The 21,323-nt window shown below is 35.2% G+C and overlaps 1 protein-coding gene across 4 annotated transcripts in view; it reads left to right on the top strand.

Moving 5' to 3' along the window:
- Positions 1-233: 233 nt before the first annotated feature.
- LOC141397791 (NCK-interacting protein with SH3 domain) overlaps positions 234-21,323 on the top strand; it is a 73,896-nt gene continuing 52,806 nt past the window's right edge. Inside the window, exons 1-3 of one of the 4 annotated variants that reach the window (XM_073974515.1) lie at positions 347-402; positions 1,065-1,246; positions 16,928-17,112. In XM_073974515.1, the coding sequence (XP_073830616.1) occupies positions 1,243-1,246; positions 16,928-17,112 (189 nt within the window). In that variant the 5' untranslated portion in view covers positions 347-402; positions 1,065-1,242. Of the gene's footprint in view, positions 1,247-15,768; positions 15,793-16,551; positions 16,765-16,927; positions 17,113-21,323 lie in introns of those variants that run through there. The other 3 variants (XM_073974514.1, XM_073974517.1, XM_073974516.1) reach the window with 3 other exon arrangements.

Here is a 21,323-nt window from a genome sequence, read left to right as displayed (position 1 = left end):
TTTCCTTTATAAAAAACAAGGCAAGCAGGCGAGGTAGCTTATGTACCCAGGCCTTAAGTCTTTTATCAGATATGACTTCAGCAAGAATGCCATGCTTCTTATGTGTCGAGGCCTTTATTGTTTCTTACATTGCATACGGCTATTTTACGTTCCAGTTACGTTTTGCTATCATATGTAAATATGCGCTGTGTTCACTACGCTCTACTGTTTTTTCTTTTAATAATTCTCTCTCTGTGAGGAACTCTCTCAGTAAACATATGTTTTAATTTCCAACTTCCAAACTTTGACATCTATTGGAGCCCAAACAAAAGCAACCATCATATCCCCAACTAAAAAGCCGAAGTTTATCCTGTATTTTAGTCATCTCTACAAGGAAGTGCGCGTCGGTGATAAAATAACAAGGCTGGTCTATTGATAAACTGCTGGAAAGAAAGAAGTTGCAAAATATAAATCCAACATAAATTCCATTTGTTCTCATATGAAAAAAAATTTAATGCAATATAAATAGCCCCCCGGAATTATTTTAAAAATAGAATTTGATGTGATACACAAATCAGCAGAGCATAACAACAACCACAGCATCAACAAAAGTCAAGTGAAGATAGGTAATTGAACGGAGCAAGCAAAATAAGCAGAGTATAACAACAAATTAATTGTGTGCTAATAAGAAAATTATTGTCCCATTAGAGAAAAGCAAGGGATACACGGGTTGTGTGAAAAATCTCGAAGAAAAATTCGATTGGCCTCCGCCCTAAAAAACAGTGTCTCCTATTCAAGTATATACATATATATTCAACTATATATACACCAATCTATATGTACCACTAGTTGTTTGTACGAGTGTTTTGAAGAACATCCCAGGAAAAAGGAGGGAATGTGAATGTTTCAATTTGTTTTAGTTGATGCGCGTTGTTGCTCTGCTTGCAAAGAAGTTGGTCAAAATAAAAAACACCCAGCCAGATAAAGGATAAAGCTCCTCGTCGTGTAAAGTTTTGTTGTTGCCTGTGAATGTGTTGTGCTTCGTTTGTTTGTCCGTGAGTTTGTTTTCATGTAAAAACGTGCAGATACGAGGAACATAGCGCGAATATACAAACAAAAACAAAATTAAATAATCAAAACTGTGTGTTGTGTGTGTGTGTTGTGTTGAAAGGTGTTTATATCCGTCAGTCAATCAGCAAGCAATTCGGACGTCATTGTTTTTAAAGGTTGTTTTGGTCGCAAAATTCGTTAAAAAACGAGAAAATGGGTAAGTAAGTGCAGTGCCCTAGTGGGGGTGGTTGGAAATGCATAATAAAAATATGTATGAATGTAATGCAATTGTTATATCGCATGTACAACGGATGTTTGTTTATATTTTTATTAGTTTACAGGGTGTGTCACAAGATTGTCACAATTTTTTATATGTATCATATTTTAAAATTGAAACAACTCTAGTTTATTAAAAACTCTCCGATTTTTTTGAAATTTTGGCCAGAGGTAAATATTGTTGCGCTGATCATGGGAATGTATAATTTTCTTGGCGGACGGATCCGGTTACCCGGTTATTGGACCCGAAAGTCCGGGTACAAAACCCGGGTTAGACCCGGCTCTACTGAACCGATTACTACAAAATGGGTATCATTGAAAAGCTTATACCATTGAAAAGAAATACATATCCAAAAAGTGGTCATATGATGGGATTATTTTTAGGTGATCAGGTGATATAACCCAAAAACTGATTTTTGGACCCGGATTTTTCGATAAAACCATCAAAAAGTCGAAAATGGGCCCATTATGGGTGCCCGCTTAATTTATCCAGATTATAGCTCGCACTTTAACCTTTCCAAAATGGTGCTATATGTTGTAATACCTTCTCTGGATCCAGAGATATGGCCCTTAGAAACTTGTAGCAATAGGTTCAGTAGAGCCGGGTCTAACCCGGGTTTTGTACCCAGACTTTCGGGTAACCGGGTAGGTTCCCCAAGAAAATTATAAATTTCCGTGATCAGCGCAACAATATCTACCTCTGGAAAAAATTTCAAAAAAATTGGAGAGTTTTTACTAAGCTAGAGTTAAGCCTTAAAATTTTTCGCTGGCCTAATTATTGATAACAGTTTGTCATTTTCAGCATATATCAATTCCTTTGTTTTAAAAGTAAATTTTATATTGAGTAAGCCCTATAATTTAAACTTGTCGCTTTCATGGCATATTAAAGCGAAAGTTCATGTTATTATTATGCCAATTTTTTATATTGCATGGAAGTGTATTCAGGGACAGTGGGATTTATTTTGAAAAAGTTGCGCGTTGTTTTTAAAAACGTTGTGAGGTACATACATACAGTTAGTCAACATAATTATTGCAAAACCATAATTTTAAATAAAACATCATTTTATTGGTATTAATAATTTTCATTATTAATATTTTTGTTAACAGTTAAATTAGTCTTACACATGTTTATTATTATTAATAAAATAAAATAAAATAAAATAAAATAAAATAAAATAAGAAAGTGGCTAAATTTCACTAAAAATTTTCTTAAAATTAACAAAAAGATGAACTGCTCATTATTTGCATTGTCAACAAAAGAATTGCAAAATGCACCACTTTTCAGTCTTTCACGGTATTTTCTGAAAATTGTTTCTAATATTTCGTATGGCCACACTGGGCATAAATAACAGCTTGTAAACGTCTCTGAATTTAATAAATAAGTTTCGGAATGTCATATTGCAATTGTATATTTTTGCCATTATAATGTAATGCATTTTATTTAGTCCATCCTGTTAGTGGGCGACCTATTCCAGAATTTTTTCTTCAGGTGTACCCATGAATTGTCGATGGGGTTAATATCTAGACTTTGGACTGGAGTGTCAATGATTTTGCTGCAGTTCTGTAACAACCAAGTCCTACACAAATAAGATTTACAGTGCTGCTCAATCATTCACTATTCCGAGTAAATGTTTACAATTTCTATGAACTTAAGCTTATTTGCTTCGAAATTTTGTTTACTTTTCGAGGAAATAAACAAAATTTTGAATTATTTCTTATAAAAGATGAGAAAAATGCGAATTTAGTGAAATAGTACTTTTTTTGCTAGTAGTCGGCACCATTTTCCAATAGTCGGCATTTTATTCCATATTGCTTTTAAAAATTAAATAATTTTAAAAATTTTTTAGCAATTGGAAATTAGTAAATTTTTTTTTGGTGTTTAGAACGTCAAGATAATTATTTGAAAGGCAATAGTTTTTTTTTGCAATTTTGTTCACATTCCAATTAATTTTGCATACAAAAGTAAGAAAATTTAAAAATATTGCTTAAATAAATTAGTTATTGCCTATAGTCGGTAACTGTAACCTAATTGTCTGTATTACTATGTTTACATTTACGAAATCCACTCGATTTCAACTGTCAATTCCTTTGCTCAAACGTCAAATGAAATCCAATCGATTTCAGATGAGTTTTCATTTGACGTATAAACAAAGGAATTGACAGATGAAATCGAGTGGATTTCGTAAATACAGTATAGTCTCGATAATCCGGACACTCGTTAATCCGGACAACGTGGTAATCCGGACACTAGAATTTTTTACATTGTAGACTCTATAATCCGGACATCACACATTTTTCTTACCTCGATAATCCGGACACCAATATTTTTCCCCTATTTTGAGTATTAGATTCTTATTTATTTCAATGACGTTTTTGTTCTTAGCAATACCAATTGGTGTATAAATGAGAAAAATTAAGCTTTTCAAAGTTTTCGGTCCAAATCTCGGCTTTCTGGCTAGCCAGTGTTGATTCCGTTATACAGTCAATATGGAATTAACTATCTGAATCTGTCAAATGATTTTCTAATCGCTCAACCATTGATGCCTGGTTATGATAAGCAACAGTATTTAAAACCTAATGTTGGTTAGCCTAGTTCCCAGAAAGATCTATGTTGCGTGTTCTTTTCCTCTGAAGGAATTAGTTCCTTCGCCCTCCGGTTAGTGAGAAAGTCCCTTGGGCCATGTAATGTATATCAGGGACATTTTATCTAGAAATATCTAGATTAGTTTTTATTGGGATTTATAACTAAACGAGGAAACGAGTAGATACCATAGATTCAATAAACTAAAAAAATCGTATGGCCCCTTTTATTTTCTTTCTTTGACATTCAAAACACTGGCGACTAAGGATTGTTGTATGGCATTCTCAAAATTATGCAACCAAAAGATATGAATTCCATTTTGTCTTATTCGTAAGCTGAAACATTTATATAAAAAACATCTCTTTTTGGTTCGTCGACGAGATGAAGTCATTTGGTGATGTTCATAGAAATCGCTAAATATTCACCATAATGAGATGAGTGCATATGAATTCTGTAGTTCTATCGCGAGTCATAAGAGGCTCGTGCTCCATGGAAAAAGGAAATCATTATATGTACATGGACTACAAAGTTTATATCATTAAAATAACTTTGAATTAATATACACCAGTTGTAAGGAAGTTTTAGGTAACAAAAATACTTAGCAAGTGTCACCTTACGATGGAGGAATAGTAAATTTGGTAAGCCAGGAAAGTTGCTCTCGGTCTTAAAATGGTCGCAATAGACCCTTATTAATGATTTAAACTTTCAAAATTACATGTCTTTATTACTACTCGGTAATCCGGACAATTCGATAATCCGGACATCGCCGAAACATGTGGTGTCCGGATTATCGAGACTATACTGTATAAACATAGTCTATGCCACAAACGGCCGGACTTCACACTAGGCCTCATATGGGCTAAAATCGCATAAATACTCATTTTTATGGAAGTTATTTTTATTAATTAGACTTTAAAGTATTTATTAAAGATATTTTTTTATATTTTCGAGCTAAAAATAATTGACAACGCGCAATTTTTTCAACCTATGCCGACTTCTGGCAAACTTTACATTTTCTTGTCCCTAAAGTCAGTTATAATGGCAGAATTAAAAAATGTTTTTAATAATTTCTTTTTCTAATGTGTTCTTTTGAATATTATCTACCATCACAACAAAATTTTATTGAAAATTTGCTCATTTTAATACAATTACAGACATTTTTATGTTGACGTCTCCACTAATTTTTTCTTAAGAGACATGCATTTTCGGTCGTTGTGAAAAACGCTCACTAACAAAAAGTTAAATTCCGATATAATAAATGGTCTTACCCCCTCTTTTTGTAACTATTTTTTGTTCGTTCGTCTATATTCGTAATATTTTAAGCATCCATAGCTCAACCGCCTGATTACATACGGACCTAATTTTTCGTAGACTCGTTCCATATATAGTTAAGAAATCCTCTTTTAAAAACCGGAGCTCTACATTTGCGCTGAGGCGAGTAAATCGACCTACAAAATTTGACAGTTCGTGTGAGAAGAATAAAAATTTTTACAAAAACAGGTGGTTAGTTCAATGAAGTGTTACACAAAGTTAGCTGTGAGTATTGTTGAAGCTTTTCTATTATTATTTTCACATTTTGTTACAGTAATTTTGAGTTATTTGAGTTCAAATACGAAAGATGCCGACTACTGGAACATGCCGGAGTTAGGAGCATTTACCCTATGTTTATTTATTTAAAAATTATTATTCAGTTTTTAAGACTTATGTTACAGAAATGTGTGGAATATCGGAGGATCCCTTTTTTAGCATGCTCAAAACATATGTAACTCCGTGTTTCGAATATGTATTACCTAATTTTGACGGACAAGTGTGTCGAGAACAAGACATTTCTAATTTGTTAACAAAAACAAAAGTTATGGTCTGAAATTTTCATCAAATATATGCAAAAATGTTTTATTTTGACGATATAAAAAAATGAATACAAAAATACTAAAAATATAAATTTATACTTATAAATGAATTAAAAATAAAACATAAACTAAACACCCAATTAGGAATTCTTCAATAAAAATGCTACCCCGCACAATGGTTCAGGAATCGATTTTCCTGGCCAAAAATCAAAATTTTGTTTTGTCAAAGATATTAAAACTAAGTAAAACAAAAATTTAGGTCAAGATATTGGAAGGTATGGGCGTGGTTTGCCCCTAAAGACGAACATTTTCCCCATTTTTTTTGGGAAATACACTCCACGTCAGTAGAATAGAACACCTAAATTTCTGTTAATGTTAGGTTATTTATCCCGAAGCGAATGAATCTACGTCTTGAATCTTGTAGGGATTTAAAGCCTATGATCTTCCGTATCAAACACAGAAAAAATTACATATGTTTCTAGCTTTTCGCGAAATGATTTTCTGATCATTTTTCCGATAGTACAATGAAAAATAGGCGTTTATTTTCGGTCATCAGGATAGAACAGTCATTTTATTTTCGCGAATTGTGGAGATATAAACGCCGAATTTTCTTTCAGTCGATAAAGCGGGGCTTTCTAATCATTTTTCACCAAAAAAACCACATAAATAATTCCGCGGACGCCGAAATAACAGCGTAGACGGGTTTAAATTTACAGATAATTGAAACATCTCGGAATATCAATAAGAGTCGCGCAGCTATGTCATATTTCTTCACAATAAGACAGAATATGACACAGACAACCTCGACGGATACAATCGAGTCCTTCGGATGCTGAAAAGTATGAAAGTATGAAAAGCGTCAAAATTTCTTTTAAAAAGCTTGATTTTTTCTTCAATAAAATGATTTTTTCGCGAACAAGTCTGCAGTTTAAAGGTTTGGACATGTGCTCCACATTTAGAGGAAGATAATCTGATATGAAAACATACGCTATTTTAATACACTAGGGGAAATTTTAGCACATTTTTCAAATTGAACACACCCTTTGGACTTTGTATTTTGTAAGTGTTCTTATTTCGGCGTCCGCGACTGTTCTCAATAGTGCTATGTTCCAATAATAATGGACCAGGTTATGCTCTCCATACCGGATCTTACAAATTAGTCGTTTTTTAACTGAACTCGCATATGTAAAAGCCCCGTTGCGTAAGTTGCTTTTAAAAAGTACTAAAATTTGGCTCAGTGTATTAAAACAACGGTTGTTTTCATATCAGATTATCTTCCTCTAAATGTGGAGCATACAGTATCGGCCAAAACTAAAGCACCCCCTCAGTAAATTTTTTTGAAATGATAATTTTTTTATGAAAACTAAATTATAAATTTATATTTTATTTTTCTTTTTATTTATTTATATCTTTATAATTGGAAAATACAAAAATAAGGAATTCAGAATTTTATAAACAAAAGTTAAAATTCAAAAAATATTTTAGGTCGCAAATATAAGCGGACAAAACTAAAGCACCCCCCAATTTGAGGTACAACAAAAACTATTGAAATCAATATTTCGTTGCGTATCCTCTATTCTGAATGACACAATCACATCTTTTTGGTAAAGAAGATACTAAATTATTAATTACTGCAGGCGAAATAATTGATTTTCGGAAAATTAAGCTTAAATCCTCAAAATACTGAAAATCGGAAGGTACCGTTATATGGAGGCTTGGTGGATGTGTTTTGTGACCACTAAGAACCCTAAGTACCAAATTACAGCTAATTTAGTAGGAAAATTTGGCTTAAATATCCGAAATACCGAAGATCGGAAATTACCGCTATAAGGGGGCTATACCAAAACATTAGCCGATATTGTTCATATTCATCCAAAAATGATGCTACACCCGATTTTCAGTATTTTGAGGATTTAAGCTAAATTTTCCGAAAACCGATTATTTCGCCTGCAATAATTAATTATTTAGTATCCTTAATGCCTAAAAGATGTGATTGTGTCATCCAGAATAGAGGATACGCAACGAAATATTGATTTCAAAAGTTTTTGCTGTACCTCAAATGGGGGGGTGCTTTAGTTTTGTCCGCTTATATTTGCGACGTAAAATGTTTTTTGAATTTTAACTTTTATTTATTAAATTCTGATCTCCTTATTTTTGTATTTTTCAATTATAAAGATATAAATAAATAAAAGGAAAAATAAAAAATAAATTTATAATATAGTTTTCATAAAAAAAGTATCATTTCAAAAAAAATTACTGAGGGGGTGCTTTAGTTTTGGCCGATACTGTATGTCCAAACCTTTAAACGGCAGACTTGTTCTCGAAAAAATCATTTTATTGAAAGAAGCATAATTTTGTCTGTGTTTGATACGGAACATCATAGGCTTTAAATCCCTACAAGATTCATTCGCTTCGGGATAAATAACATTAACAGAAATTTAGGTGTTCTATTCTACTGACGTGGAGTGTATGTAATTTTTGAAAATTTCTGCAGAAATAAGTAGCTATTTCTCGGAAACTATAACTATAAAGGAAGAAGGATCAATAGAAATCCGTTGTGAAAAAAGAAGATATGCCCGTTTAAATTTGAAAATGTAAGAAACCCAGATTTTCACTATTTTTACCGTTATAAAAAAATAAAAACGAAGTGACCCAAGCGAACTAAAGGCATTTTCGTTGTCCATGGATCCCAACACGATAGAATTTTGCATCAGAACGCTTGAATATTTTTCTGGTCAACTTTTGTAGCACAGTGCCATTTATCGACATTTTTCGAAAAGTTTGCACCTTCTCAAGGCCAAAACTGCCTGAAGGAGCGCTCCAATGATTTTGCGATGTATTAGAGAGTTCTTAATCACTTTGTATTGGATCGAAAATCTCAATGGTTTGGCCGTTATATGCTAAAATGTCCAAAAAACGTGGATAAAAAAACTTAAAGTCAAAATCGGGAGGCTCGATTTTCGCGGTAGACCTATGGTCTAGTGGACTTTTTTGCTTAGTTCATTCCCAGGAATCAGAAACGCGAAGGGCTCATTATAGTTTTCAAATCGCCCCGGCCTAATAACTAATGCTTAAGCTATTTTTCTTTCAAATATTTAAGAAAATATATACAGTATGCATTTTTTCTTTATTTAAATATAACATGCCGACTACTGGATCATATCATGCCGACTATTGGGCAATGGTGCCGACTATTGGGCAATGGTGCCGACTATTGGTGAAAAAAGAGTATTTCACTAGAATTGTAATTTTTGCATGTTGAACAGAAATAATCAAACAAATTGTTTATATAATCTAAAACTACACCAAGTAACGAATCATAACTACTTAAATTCAATTTGATAGAATATTTAGACTAGGAATGACATACGGCTGAAGATACGAGAATCCTTAAAGTGCCGACTACTGGTGCACTTACCCTATACCGTTTTCCATATGAATTACGGATCTTTGACACAAATTAACATTTTTTGAGTATTTGAGTTCTTATACAAATTATATAAGTTTTATGAAAACCTAAGGATAATTTTTTTAAATATTGAAAAAATTTGAATTGTTTTTTAAAAAAATTTTGAAAAATTTCGAAAAAGAAATTTCGAAAGAATTTTGTCTAGGAAAAAACGATTCTGAACCACTGTGCGCCGCAGAAATAAACGGATTTGTACTAGTAAAAACATCCTGTCCTAAAGAAATCTTAATATAAGTTAGCAAAAACTTATAAAAGTTTGAATATTTTGGGAAAGACAAATACAAACATTGTTTACTTTGATCAAAATTTACAATATAGAAGCAAATATCGCAAGTAGTTAAATGTATAAAAAAAATGTTTCTATGTACAAAGTTCCATATATTTAGCCTTGAAGCGTTTAACAGAAAACGAAAATGTCTTATGTGAGGATGGTAGGACATTATAGAGTCGTGCAACTCTGACGTGGAAGGATCGATTTAAGTACGAGTTCAGACGGGGTATGTGAAGTTGGGCATTTCTTATAGATCTACCAAAGTGGAACAGGTTTATTAAATAAGTGGACTTCTTAAATTTATAAACTTTGTAAAAATGCAACAATAATCGTGAATTGAAATAATTTGAAAAGGAACACCCTAAAAATCGAATACGTCCTTTTATAGAAAATATATATCGGACTACTCGATTAAATACTACATGCAATTTTTTCATAATAACTTCCTTGGTCCCACAATACACTTCAATTCAATAAAGAAAAACAGGCATAATTAGAGCATGAACAACTTTGACTTTAACATGCCAGGGAAGTGATAAATTTAAGTTGTATAGTTTCCGTAGTAAAAAATTAACCGTAGACACAATCAAATTGATGTGTGGTAAAAAAGACAATTTATCATCAAGTGTAAGACCAAGACAGTTTATATTATTAACGACATTAATAGACTACTTCGGTCGAAACTGCCGAACATTATTGACTTCGTTTTACTTTTATGAAAATTGTGGATGCAACGCCGTCCAAAAGTAAACTAAGAACATGACAATATTTAAAATTAAGCTGTATACCGCGTAAAAAGTACTAAGTTCGCCAAGAGATGGGAAGGAGTTGAATGTACAACTATATCTACTGCTGGGGAAAATCAAATAACGAAGCGAATTATTAAGCAGATCTTTTAAAGTTCATCAACAGATGTTAAATAAAGAATTTACATCGATATCTATACAAAACACTCCGATACATACCATAGATACCGGTGTACCAATATGGGCACATTTTTGGAAAACAGTGATTTCCAGGAAAAATTCAATTTTTTATATAAATTTTGCAAAAAAGGTTTGGAATTGTTTTTGGAGTTGTAAAATAGGCCATGTTTATATTATAGCCTTTTGCAGGGTTAACCTTATTAATGAGTATTTATTTGACTTATACCCAAAGGAATTGACATTTGAAACACAATGGGTTTGTTAAATCCGGATTAAATGTGCATCATTATATTGAGGGCTTCGGCCGGACACGTTCGTATCGCCCCTGTCTTCCCGATGCAAGCAGATCTTTGTATGCTCTATAGTTTTTTCTGTATTGTTTTCTTTTCCACTGTTGACCACCATACTAGTGCTCCATATGTGAGAATTGGTGTGATTATGCTAGTGTAACGGCATCCAAACAATTTGCGACATGCGTAATATGCAACGGTTGCTTTGTGAGCACGGTGCTCCATGCTACGTTTCCATGACAGCTTTGAATCTAGGATGACTCCTAGGTACTTGGCATGATCTGATAGGGGTATTACTTGATTGGGTATTGCATATTTGGTCTTTGTAGTGAATAGCACCATTTCAGTTTTCCCTGAGTTCACTCCCAGACCACAACTTGTGGCCCAGGTATCTAGCGATCTCACTTGTTACGGTCGGAAACAAACCAGAGACGATTATTACCACATCGCCCGCATAGTCAACCACCTTAATCCCCATATGGTCAAGTTTATTTAGAATTTCATTGAAAGAATTTCAGTGTGGCATTAATAACTCTGTTAGATGACTGGCGTTTAAAGGTTATCCCGCCTCATCGGTGAAAACAGGGACCATCGCGTGAAGCCTGAGGTTGAAATTTGCACTAGAGAGGCTATTTGTGGCGCATCTAGTGCCTTGGCCCCCAGCCAACAAAATGCAATCTGAAGAAACAAAACGTAATTTTCTGTCCAATTTTTCAAATAAATACCGGCAGACGCCTTCAACACAATCGCCGAATCTCAATATAGAAGCTGAATAGACGAAAATTAAAACTGCATTGTCTGTGACTGCTGTCGAAACAGTGATCTTCCACAGAAAAGATCACAAGGAATGGCTATCCCAAGAATTTTGGAATTTGGTAGAGGAGCGACGTAAAACCAATACAAAACAAGTAAAAAAGTATCAGTCGGCTTTGCCGACAGAGATATACCCTCAGCCTGTGTATATTGAAACAATTTTTTTTCCCAAAAAACGCATGTATTTAGGGAGTTTTAAAAAATTTGGGCGTTTGAACTGACAAAAATGTTGATTAGGATTTAATATCAAAAGTTTTGCGGAGCAGATACTAAAAAGAATGGATCTCCAGCCACTACATATGGTACCATAGGGGTTTTTTAGAACTTCAGGGATGTTTGCTCAAGAAGTATGAACTTGCCCCTGAAACAACTTTTACCATCGCAATTGAGGCAGCAATGCAAGTTGCTTCAACAAAAATCAAAGTGATTCGAAAGCAGGTCTTAAAGTGAACATGTATCCGAAATTTTGAGTGGGAGCTACCGGATGGAGTGGACAAATATAGTCCATATTTGAACCTGATCTATATCTGGTAGATATATTAGGATGTGTAAAGTATGGACCAATTCGGCCACTCTCTTCAAGAGTTATCGTACGCACAATTTTTCCGAACATTTTTGAACTTTTGTGGGGGAGGTACCTGAAGGAGTAGACCGATATGGCTTATCTTCGAACTTAAACTATGTTTGGACAAAATATTACTAAGGCCAAACTTTGGACCGAATCGGCAGACCTGTTCGAGAGTTATTTTGCCCTCCAACCTCCTCACACGGTGTCATAGGGGTTTTTTGCAACTTTCAGGCTATTTTCTCAGGAAGTATGGACTTGCCCCTGATGAAACTTAAAAAATCAAAGCGATTCGAGAGATGTTCCTAAACTGAACTTTTCCAAAATTTTGTGTGGGAGGTACTCGACGGAGTGGACCGATTGAGCAAAGTATGGACCAAATCGGTTACACCCTTCAAGAGTTATCGTGCGTACAAATTTTCCGAACATTTTCGAACTTTTGTGGGGGAGGTACCGGAAGGAGTGGACCGATATAGCTCATCTTCGAACTTAAACTAAGTTTGGACAAAATATTACGAAAGACAAAATTTGAACCGAATCGGTTCATCCCTTCGAGAGTTATCGTGCGCTCCAGCCAGCCAGACAGACAGACGGACGGACATTGCTCAATCGACTCCAAATTGTCTGAAACACATTTCGTCCAAACATACTTGGGGTCTAAAACCATTATTTCGATGAGGCACATTTTGCCCGTATGAAAGTGTATATACCCTTCATAGCCTAAAGGCTGAGGGTATAATTACTAACGGAACAAGTAAAAAAGTATCAGTCGGCTTTGCCGACAGAGATATACCCTCAGCCTGTGTATATTGAAACAAATTTTTCCCAAAATACGTATGTATATAGGGGGTTTTAAAAATTTTGGGCGTTTGAACCGACGAAAATGTTGATTAGGATTAAAGATCAAAAGTTTTGCGGAGGAGATAATAAAAGGAATGGATCGACATTGACCGTTATGGAAATGGATCTCCAGCCACAACATATGGTACCAACGGGGTTTTTACACTCTTCGGGCTGTTTGCTCAAGAAGTATGGACTTGCCACTAAAAAAACTTTTGCCATCGTAATTTGAGGCAGCGAATGCAAGTTGCTTGAACAAAAATCAAAGTGATTCGATATCAGGTCTTAAAGTGAACTTATCCGAAATTTTGTGTGGGAGGTAACGGTAGATATTTTTGGACGTGTAAAGTATAGACCAATTCGGCCATTCCCTTCAAGAGTTACAGTACGAACAATTTTTCCGAACATGTTTGAAATTTTGTGGGGGAGGTACCTGAAGGAGTGGACCGATATGAGTTATGTTCAAACTTAAACTATGTTTGGACAAAATATTACTAAGGACATATTTTGGACCGTATCGGCAGATCCGTTCGAGAGTTATCTTTCGCTCCAGTCACCTCACATGGTGTCATAAGGGTTTTTTGCAAGTTTAATACTTTTTTCTCAGGAAGTATGGGCTTGCCCCTGATGAAACTTGTAGCGTCGTATGGAGGGCAGTAAATACAAGTTGCTAAAACAAAAATCAAAGCGATTCGAGAGATGGCCCTAAACTGAACTTTTCCGAAATTTTGTGTGGGAGGTACCCGAAGGAGTGGACCTATTGAGACCATATTGGAACCTCATATTACTCTGGTAGAAAGTTTAAGCTATACAAAGTATGGACCAAATCGGTCACTCCCTTCAAGAGTTATCGTGTGCACAAACTTTCCGAACATTTTCGAACTTTTGTGGGAGAGGTACCTGAAGGAGTGGACCGATGTAGCTCATCTTCGAACTTAAACTAAGTTTGGGCAGAATATTAAGAAAGCCAAAATTTGAACCGAATCGGTTGATCCGTTCGAGAGTTATCGTGCGCTCCAGCCAGCAGGACAGACAGACAGACCGACAGACAGACGGACGGACATGGCTAGATCGACTCCAAATTGTCTGAAACATATTTGGTCCAAACATACTTGGGGTCTAAAACCATTATTTCGATGAGGCACATTTTCATCGTATCAAAGTGTATATACCCTCCTTAGCCTAAAGGCTGAGGGTATAAAAATACCCCCTCCAAAAATCATCATTACAAGCTAAAATATCACAACTTATCAAAAAAGTGAAGAAACAAGCCAGAAACGATAAACGCAGTTTTATAATTTCTATGGCTGCCGAATCCGAGGCGGCAGCAATTCGTGGAGACTTAAAAGCAGTTTTTAATATAACGAGAAAGCTTTCGGGGAAAAAGCTAAATTCAAACATACCTATTAAAGACAACTTCGGAATGATTCTCACGGATACAGACGCACAGCTCAAAAGATGGAAGGAGCACTTTGAGGATATCTTAAATCGCACAATCGAACCAGCTATCGATTTAAATAACGACGGAGTACAAAGCCACACCTACAACCGTCCTACGGAAAACATATATTCGGGTACACCCCTCAATAAATGAAATAAAAGAGGCAATAATACTATTAAAAAATGGTAAAGCAGCAGGTATTGACAATCAGCCTGCAGAATTTTACAAATGCAACCCAGAATATTTCGCTGAAATACTCTCACCACTAGTAACCAAAATCTGGGAAATTGAAACGATCCCGTCAGAGTGGAAAGAAAGTCTAATAATAAAAATACCAAAGTCCATACTTTCTGAGAAAATGGCCCGAAAGCTGTAAAAAACCCTACGGCACCATGTTAGTAGGTGGAGCGCACGATAACTCTCGAACGGATCAACCGATTCGGTCCGCCAATATTTTCGTAATATTTTGTCCAAACTTAGTTTAAGTTTGAAGGTGAGCCATATCGGTCCACCGTATCGGGTACCTACCCCACCAAAGTTCAAAACTTTCGCTAAAATGATGTGCACAAAAACTCTCTAAGGCAGTAACCGAGTTGGTCCATACTTTACACATCGTTATAGACATAGATCACGTTCGCCTATGGACTATATACATATATCAACTCCTTCGGATACCCCCCACACAAATTTCCTAAAAGCGCAGTTAAAGAGCTGCTTTCAAATTTCTTTGATTTTTGTTGTAACACTTTTTATTCCCTGCCCCCATTACGACGGTACAAGTTTGTTCGGGGGCAAGTCCATACTTCCTGAGAAAATGGTCCGAAAGCTGTAAAAATCCTCTACGGCAACATGTGTACAGGCTGGAGCGCACGATAACTCTGGAATCTGGATCAGCCGATTCGGTCCAAAGTTTGGTCTTCGTAATATGTTGTCCAAAAAAATTCAAAAATGTTGATTAAGTGCAGTCTAAGGTCTGTTCGAAGATATTTTGGTAATTCATACCGACGTCTTGTGGTCCTGTTTACAGAAATATTGTGTTTTTCATGGGCAAGTCCATATTTCCTGACATAGTAGTTCAAAATCTTTAAGGTATACGGTGACCAATTGAAATGACTGGAGGGCGCGCTATCTAAAGTCAAAAGAAATGACTTCGGTATTCGATTCTATACTGTACATAGATGAAAGTATCAACTAACACAGTCTGTTGGTATAGCCACCATTCCCAGTAACTACAAAACTCTCCCACAATGTAACCATGTAATGACCTACACTTTCCTGACGAAATAACTTTAATTTTACATTTAAGGTTCCCAATGTGTACAAAACTTTCTCATCAAAAGTTGTCGACATAGGTCCACGTTTTTGGTATAGTTCCATATAAGGGTACCTCCCGAATGGAATTATTTTGAGGACTTTACTAGGTTTCCTGGCCGAATTAGCAGTAATTTGACATGTAAGGTTCCCAGTAATTACAAAACATTCCTATTTAGTTATAGGTCCACGTTTCGTGGTGGATATCGAATTAGAAAGAAAATCTCTGGACAGGTATTATTAGCCGTTATAGCATGAGTGTCTACTTTATAATACGCTCACAGAGCTTTCTACTAATGCCAATTTTATTCCCGCTGAATTGTCCTGACGCAATGGTCTATGGAATGAAAAAGTAGAGTAGCATATTGTCTGGTCGCCTTTGCCGGCATTATCCTTTGGTAACTTGGTTCACATATTCTTTGCCAAATGAACGAATTTGACATATGCATTTTGCCTCTCTCCCATTAGCTTAATCTCTCCTATAAGTTTGCTCTCTCTCTCTTCCTTATTCTGTTTTGTTTTGTTCGGCTGGTTTTACTTCATTATGGCATTGTTATTGTTGTTACCGTCGTTACCGTTATTTATGTTGAATGAGCTTCGTTCTACACAGGCTGGGTCAGCCAGGCAGCCAGCCAGCCAACCATGTGTTGTGTTTTTGTTGGCATTCTCTTTCATATCCTTTTCGTTACACTTGTGCTTATCCTTGCCTTTCTTGTTGCTGCCTTGCTCTATTTTCCAAATGATTTTGTTGTTGTTATTGTTTTATGCTCTCTGTGTTATTTCTTCCTCTTCTTACTTTTGCTCAGTTTCCTTTAGCGTGGTATGTAGTAGTATTTAATTTTTGACAATTGTTACGGCATATCCTTGCAATGATTGCCTGCGCCTGGCTGTAGTCAGTCAACAACGTCGTTGTTAACGTCAGCAAAACCAATGCCGTCGTCGTTGTTTGCCACAGTCTCAGCTGGTCCTGTTGTGCGTTCTTCTTGGGTAGTTGCAATTTTTCTATCGCGTTGATAAGTCTGCCGCTCTCTGTAACTGAGTTGACTGGTGCAGTTGGCTCTGGGTGTTGTTTTTCTGCTTTGTGAACCACAATAGTTTTCGGGTATAAATTACATATTTTTTTTTAAAAAAATGAAACCTTGAAATATTTTAATGAAAAATGGAAAATTTTAAAATTGTTTTAATGATATGTTAATTTTTTAATGAAATAATGTGATTAATTGATGTTTGTGTGTGCGTGTTTTTCTTACATCTTTCCATTGCAGATAACATCGAAATGCTTAAAGCTTTATACGATTTTCAAGCCGCCTATCCCAAAACGATTAGCTTCGATGAGGGTGAATATTTTATTTTATATCAGACATCGGCAAGACAAAGGAACTGGTGGCAAGTGGTTAGCATGAAGGGCAATATCGGTTTTGTGCCCTCCAATTACGTAATGAAAATAAAGGTAAGTTCAAATAACAAAATTCCCCTCCCCCTACTCCAAACCAAATCAATAAAATAAACAAATAAATGAGGAAGCAATTTGGGCAACGACAATAACTGCAAAAGAAAAAAAAACGGAAATACAACTGACAACAACAACATCATAATCATCGAACCTACACCCATACAAACATATACTATAAAGTTTCCTCCCAAACAACCTAACCCAAATTACTTTTGAATCAAACTTCTTGCTTTTCTATTTATCCTTTAGCTCTCCTGTTCCATTTACTTTCTAGGAATTTAAATATTTGTTCAGTACTTCCATTTGGTCGTTCGGTCTCTTATTGAATTTCTATGGTTTTTGTGTTGAAGTGTTCCCAATTTTTTTGATAAATTGCTTTCACATCCAACAGCAGCATGCCATCAACCCACTTTTCTCCATACTTCTCTTGCAGCAAGATTTGATTCCTGTAGTTGTTGTTTTTGCCAGGAAAGCCAAATTTTTTTCGTTTTTTGAAAAGAGAATTTTTATGATATTGACCATTCTCGCCACACACATTTGTGTGATAACCACTACAAAAGAAGATGCCTTTAAATCTTAGTGACCGATATTGATACCTTGCCAATGATAATAACAATAATATGGTGGTGGCCATTGGGCCATTGATGTATAATTTATGTGTAAAATATAGTAGATGTAGCCATGGATATGACAGATAAGGGAAAGTTATCTCTGTGCCAATCTGGGTAAACGAAAGTTAATAAGCAATAAAATATTCTCTTGATAGCGGGTGGATATTTTGTAGGTGGAATATTTTGTTGATAGCTGAGGGGATTGTTTTTTAAATATTATTTAATAAATAAATACGACATTAAATTGCTTAGTTCGGACCAAACCCTTTATAACATTGAAAACATTTTAAATTAAATAGAAGAACTCTTACGTGTGAGTTTTGATTTCTCAGTTCAGTTCAAACGAGAAAATTTATAATAGCTGATGATGAGTTTTTATTTTATATTAGATAAAACCTTACATAGAATGTGATTTGGTAAAAAAAAAAACAAATAAAAAGGTATCAGTCGAATTTGCCGGAACAATACATATACTCTTAGCCTCAGACCTAAAAAAGAAGTAAACACAATATTTCTGAAGTCTATAGGCTTTGTTTTTTATACCCTCAGCATTTATGCTAACGAGGGTATATACACTTTCATACGGACAAAATGTGCCTCTTCGAAATAATGGTTTTAGACCCCAAGTATGTTTGGACGAAATGTGTTTCAGACAATTTGTTGATTTAGGCATTTCCGTCCGTCTGTCTGGCTGGTTGGAACGCACGATAACTCTAGAACAGATCAACCGATTAGGTCCAAAATTTGACTTTCGTTATATTTTGTTCAAACTAAGCTTAAGTTCGAAGATGGGTTGAATCGGTCCATTCCTTCCGGTACCTCCCCAAAAAGTTCCAAAATGTTCGGAAAATTTGTGCGCACGATAACACTTAAAGGGAGTAACCGATTTTGTCCATACTTTGCACATCGTGAAATTTCTACTTAGATGAGGTTTCAATATGGACTCAATCGGTCCACTCCTTCGGGTAACTCCCACACAAAATTTCGGAAAAGTTCAGTATAGGACCTGCTCTCGAATCGCTTTGATTTTTGTTGTAACAACTTGTATTCACTCCCCGCCATACGACGGTACAAGTTTCATCAGGTGCAAGTCCATACTTCTTGAGAAAACAGCCCGAAACTTGTAATAACTTCTACATCACCGTATGTAGTTGCTGGAGAGCTCGAACCGAATACTGAATTCGTCCACACTTTGTATATCGTAATATTTCTTGGAATATTATATGAAATTCGAAGGTCCACTTGGGATACCACTCACACAAATGATCAACATTTTTGTGTGGTTAAGGGCCGGTTCGAGGATTCTTTGAAAATTTTTACCGAATGTTTTCCTAGTGGCCCTGTTTAGTACAAAAGCCCTATCTATCGATTTCTCCCCGCAAATTTTGAGCTTAATCTAATCCATATTTTATCGGTTCATACGCCCAACATTTTCGAAACCAAAATAAATATATAAGTTTTTTTTGGGAAATAAGTGTTTCACTCCACACAGGCTGAAGGTATATCTCTGTCGGCAAAGCCGAAAAAAAATTGTACCTTTGTAACTATGGCCGCATATACAACACATTGTCAAAAATTCAAAAACGATCCCATACGAATCCTTATACTGCACTCTTTCCAAACTTTGTGTGGAAGGTACCCGTTGTAGCCAATATTCGGACTGTCTGTAAGAAATAATGCGAATAATACGTTTGGACCAAATCGGTTTCTCGTGGTGGTGCCGGCAGGCTTTTTCTGTTATTTTAGGCCATTAACGCAGGAAGTATGCACTTGCCCCCACAAAAATATCAAATCAGGGCCTGCAAGAAGAACTTGTTGGAAATAAGAAAGAAAGTACAGACAACTGTGCCGACGGACCAAAAGAAAAAATAGGAGTTTCTTGAGTTTTTGGGAAAATTTCTCCCGAAAAATTGTACCTTCGAAACAAGGGCCGCATACAAGACATATTGTAGTCGAGGCTGTAAGAAATAATACGATGTTCAGAATCGTTTTTTTCTGGTCAAAACTCTATAACTTTTGAAAGTATAAAGAAAGATATTTTATTATTTTTTTCGACAGATAACATAATCAGCTTTCCGATGCATTAAAAACACTCTATATCGATGTAGTAGTTGCAAAGGAATTCGAGGCCAAAGTTAAACATTTGAGCTGTTTTCATATTTTGCTTCATAATATGATTGTTTTTGAGTTTTTAATATATTCGAACTATTTTAAATAGATCACACAACCATAAACAAACTATAAAAATACAAAAAATTAAAAAAAAATCTCAAAAATTGCTCATTTTTTTTTCAAAAAATTTATTTTTTCCAAAATTAAAAATACTCCTTGGGTTTTCATCCCCCCATACCATTGCTATCGAAAACGATATCGTTTTCGAATGTTTCTCGAGAGTTTTGCGGATATTTTGTTCGAGAACGACACACGAGAATGAATTAAAAACGATTCACTCGTCGCTCAGTTTGTGGCAGGAAATCCTTCGATTTCGAATATCGTTAATAATATTATTAGCGAATGATTGACGATAGTTTTACGATAGTGGCGAAAAACATTTTTTGTGGAGTTTCTTGATGTTTCTGTTATGTACCTTTTCCGTTTTTATTTCTTTATGTTTGCGACGCGATATTTAACTGTTGATAAACATTGTTGTCTTGTGTTTGGCAACCTACCCATATGTTGTCTTTATCAACACTTATTGTCTATATTATACGTAGCATTTATATCGAAATTATTTGAAACAAGTAAGAACAGACTATAGTCGGACGGGGCCGACCATGTGATACCCTATACCACTAAACGCGTCTTCTTGGGATAAAGTTATAAGATGTGCATTAGAAATTTTACCAATTTTCACACAAAAGTTTTGATCAATTTAACCCGCTAAATATTATCCGATCATACCGTTGACTTGCACGCTACTTCTTCATCTCAAACCAAAACTACGTTTAAAATTTCGCGCCGATCGGACTATTATTGCGACCTACAGAGCGGCTACAAAATCGAGCAAAAATTTTGTTTTTGGTCCATTTCATCCCTTTAACATTTCACGATCATCGCCAAAAACTAATCAGTTCTATTCTGGTCCAAACCCGACCTCCATACTAAATTTCGTGACAATCGGTCCATAATTGCGGCCTCTAGCTTGATTACAATTTTTAATGGACGGACAGACGGACGGACGGACGGACGGACACACATCGCTAAATCGCTTTATCTCGTCGAGATATGAAGTTTGGTATACCACATGAGGGGTCTACGACGAATATTTCGCGGCGTTACATGAATTTTTGGGAAAACAAACTTATTATACCCTTTTCCACATTGTGGTATAGGGTATAAAAAGCAAATGGGAATTTTTTACAAACAACGTAAATTTTTTTTTTGAAACAAAAAAATGTTCAAAGTAAAAAATGTTTCTCGAAACAATTTTTCTTGTGAAGAAAAAACATTCGCCAAATGTTCGAAAACGATATCGTTTTTAAACTTTTGACGAACAAAAGAACAACGTGCTTGTGTACACCCGAAAAACAATTGCCAATTCTTCGAATGTGATATCGTTTTCGAAAGTTGTGTCGAACATTCGAATAATATCCGCAA

This window comes from Musca autumnalis, unplaced genomic scaffold (assembly GCF_047663935.1).
Source record: "Musca autumnalis isolate F117 unplaced genomic scaffold, ASM4766393v1 scaffold_3, whole genome shotgun sequence".
In the NCBI taxonomy this organism is placed as follows: Eukaryota; Metazoa; Arthropoda; class Insecta; order Diptera; family Muscidae; genus Musca; species Musca autumnalis.
This window is presented reverse-complemented; position numbering and strand designations above follow the sequence as displayed.